Source organism: Trametes versicolor (genome assembly GCF_000271585.1).
Source record: "Trametes versicolor FP-101664 SS1 unplaced genomic scaffold TRAVEscaffold_2, whole genome shotgun sequence".
Classification (NCBI taxonomy): Eukaryota; Fungi; Basidiomycota; class Agaricomycetes; order Polyporales; family Polyporaceae; genus Trametes; species Trametes versicolor.
The window spans coordinates 18227-21043 of record NW_007360322.1 but is presented as its reverse complement, the minus strand read 5'-3'; the positions used below and the strand labels follow the sequence as shown (position 1 = coordinate 21043).

General features: G+C 56.7%; 1 protein-coding gene across 1 annotated transcript; it reads right to left on the bottom strand.

The window, feature by feature from the left end:
* Positions 1-41: 41 nt before the first annotated feature.
* TRAVEDRAFT_42780 (uncharacterized protein) lies at positions 42-771 on the bottom strand (the record flags this gene model as incomplete). The annotated part of the gene is made up of 4 exons (XM_008035496.1): positions 42-404; positions 438-452; positions 502-653; positions 705-771. 4 exons carry the CDS (start codon positions 769-771, stop codon positions 42-44), a joined length of 597 nt encoding a protein of 198 aa, XP_008033687.1.
* Between the last annotated feature and the right edge of the window lie 2046 nt (positions 772-2817).

Genomic DNA, 2817 nt, shown 5'->3' with positions numbered 1-2817 from the left:
TGCCCAGGGGCGGAATGACTGCAACTTCATAAGGCGTGAATCTATGGAACATCAGCCCATGGGAAGCACTCAGTGTATAGCAGGCACTCACATTCGCTCTCTGCATCGCGCAGCGACTGCTCAGCTCTCCCGAGCTTGATACCAGCTGCAGCCACATCCTGGACACTGTGTTTGTGGGCGGCAATGCAGTTCACCAGTGCGTTATCCCTTTCACCCATCCCAATTTTGAAGGATGCTATGGTGCGGTCTGTTTCGACTTTGAGCGCCACCTTGCAGTGGGCGACAGCATTCTTGAAGGCGACAATCTTGCGCTGACGGGTGACCATGGTGTATTCGAGGATGAACTTCCCTGCGATGCCGTCTAACATGGACACGTCCTCCATGTGTTGAAAGAACATGTTGAACTGTGTGTCGCAAACACAGTCAGCATCGCACACATGGGTGCCCGAGTACTACCACAGTAGTTAGCAAACAACAGATCAACAAGATCAGCTGGCTTACTATTGTCATCTTCATGCCCAGCAGCCACCGCATCAGCTCGTCCTCGTTATCGTCTTTTCTCCAAGGTTGATTTGCTAGGATAGCATTGACGAACTGCTGGAACTCAGGATAATGATAGATGGTCTGTTTATCCTGTAAATCGGCCATCATGCCTGTAAAAGCACTTCAATGATGAGGCAATCATTGTAAAGCAGAAGACCTACCAAATTGTGAGCTGTGGATGTGTAGTGGAGCAGAAACAAGGGCGACGACGAGATGCTGAGGTGGCATGCCAGCATGGACCTCGGCAAATGCCGACAGAGCACAGCCACGTGCTCGGCCCGGTATTGAGGCCGAGAAGACCGGGCAGCTGCCGGTCCTCGTCCTCGTTCCTGCTCTATCTGTTGTACTCTCTGCTTTGCTCTGCCACTCTCTCTCAGGTCTCTGCACACACGTTCTGCATTTCGCGCCACAACAAGATCTTTAAACTCTGCATCAAGGGGAGGTCTTTATTAAGGTGGGGTGGTCTGTAAGCCTGCGTAATGTCATCCCTGTGCACCGCTAACAAGCTCGTACATCTACAGGGCCATGAGGAAGTGCAAGGACACAGTTTTCAAAGCCAGGTACGTACCGGGACAGTCTGCGTCACGTAGATCCCGCCACTGATGCTTTCGCATGCGCAGTGCGTCATATACCGCGTGGAGATGCCTCTAACCCGCACCCATGTCGTCCTCCCGCGTATGGGCTCCTGCTGACGGGTTCGCACTTGCAGCCGGCCGCGTGTGGCGTCGCGACGCCTGCGGCTGCAGTGAATCCGTGCACGCCCCGCTCGTGCATGTCTAACGAAACCCTGCAAATGCGAAACGGTCAGGATCGTGGAGGACGCGATGCTCGGCGCGAGGTATGCGCTGATTTGGTCCTCGTCGGGTACGGGCCACCGCTGACGAGTCCGTGCTTCCAGGCAGCTGCATACCGCATCTAGACGCCTGTGGAGGTGCACAAGCACAGTGAGTGTCAGTCGTCTCGCGTCGAGAGTGCCCTGCTGACTCACGGGATTGACAGGCTCACGCCGTGAGGTTGAAGAAGCCCCGGCCAGTCTTGACAGCGCGTACGAGGGTGGGTATGAGGTGGGAGAGAGCAGGAGGGCGGCGGAGACGTACCGTAGTTGTACATAAGTAGTAGATAGGCGTAGTAGAACGCCGTTTCCGCGGTGTTCGCGGCAAGGCGAGCTTGCGGGCACTCGAACGGCTCCCTCAGCGCGGACGCCTGGTACCTGGTACGTCAGCCCATCGATATCCGTCGATAAGCTTGCTGATGTACTTTAATGCAGGGTGTCGACAGGATTCTGGCAGAACGGTGGCAGATCTGAGGAGATCTAGCCCGGGTGGGGTGTGCTGGGTGTCCAGACGGCCCCAGGGCAGGTAAGTACAGTGTGTAATGGGCGTAATATCGCACCTCACCTGTCAACAGCCCGTAGTATCCATACGCGCCGGAATCGCGGTGTTTGGCGGGGGTGGAGGGCGGGAGGAGGCAAGTCGAGGGAGGTCGCCGTCTAGGCGCCCATGTACGTTGCACGTTTGCGAACCGCTGCATCAATCGACACAATTCCTTCGCGTCTTGAGAGAGCCAGCCGCCCTCTCTCGATCTGTGGCGATTTCACAGAGGTTCGGAAAGCCCGTTGGGCTTCCCGGGGCCACATCACCGCGTCCCGCGCGACAGGCATGCGTGTCCGGGCCTGAGAACCGCATTTCTGGACTTCCATGGAGGTCAGCATCGCATGTTATATTAGTGGCTCGGCCGCAAACGCACCCGTGGAGGAGCTGTCCAAGAGGGCGGCGGTTGGGCGCCTATGGGGGTGAGGGAGTCGGCGGGGAGATGGCGCGATTTCCCGCGCTTTGAGGGTGTTTATAGCGCGCTTGAAACGTCCAGGGTGTCGTCCAGGGCGAGGGTGAGTAGCCTGGAGGGTGTGGGGGTGGTGAGCGATGAGGTGAGGGCCGAGGAGCACCACCGGGCCAGCGAGGGCTGCAGGTGTTGAACTTCTGTGTCTACGGCTGTGCCGGACCGGGAGTGGCAGTGATAGTGGCTGTGCGTCTACCATACGCCAGCATGGACTTTCCTACTTACCATATACGTACATTCTTTTGTTCTGTACTTACTTGGCATCCTGCCATCCCTCCACATGATTCTGGTACGTTCTACGATGTTCCGGACTATTCTAGACAGCGTCCGGATTACTCGCATTACTCAGCCATGGGACTATCTGACCTTATGTCGATTTATGCTCCCTTTACTCAGCGTTACTCATCGCTCAGTCAGCGTCCCTCTGGACGTCACATG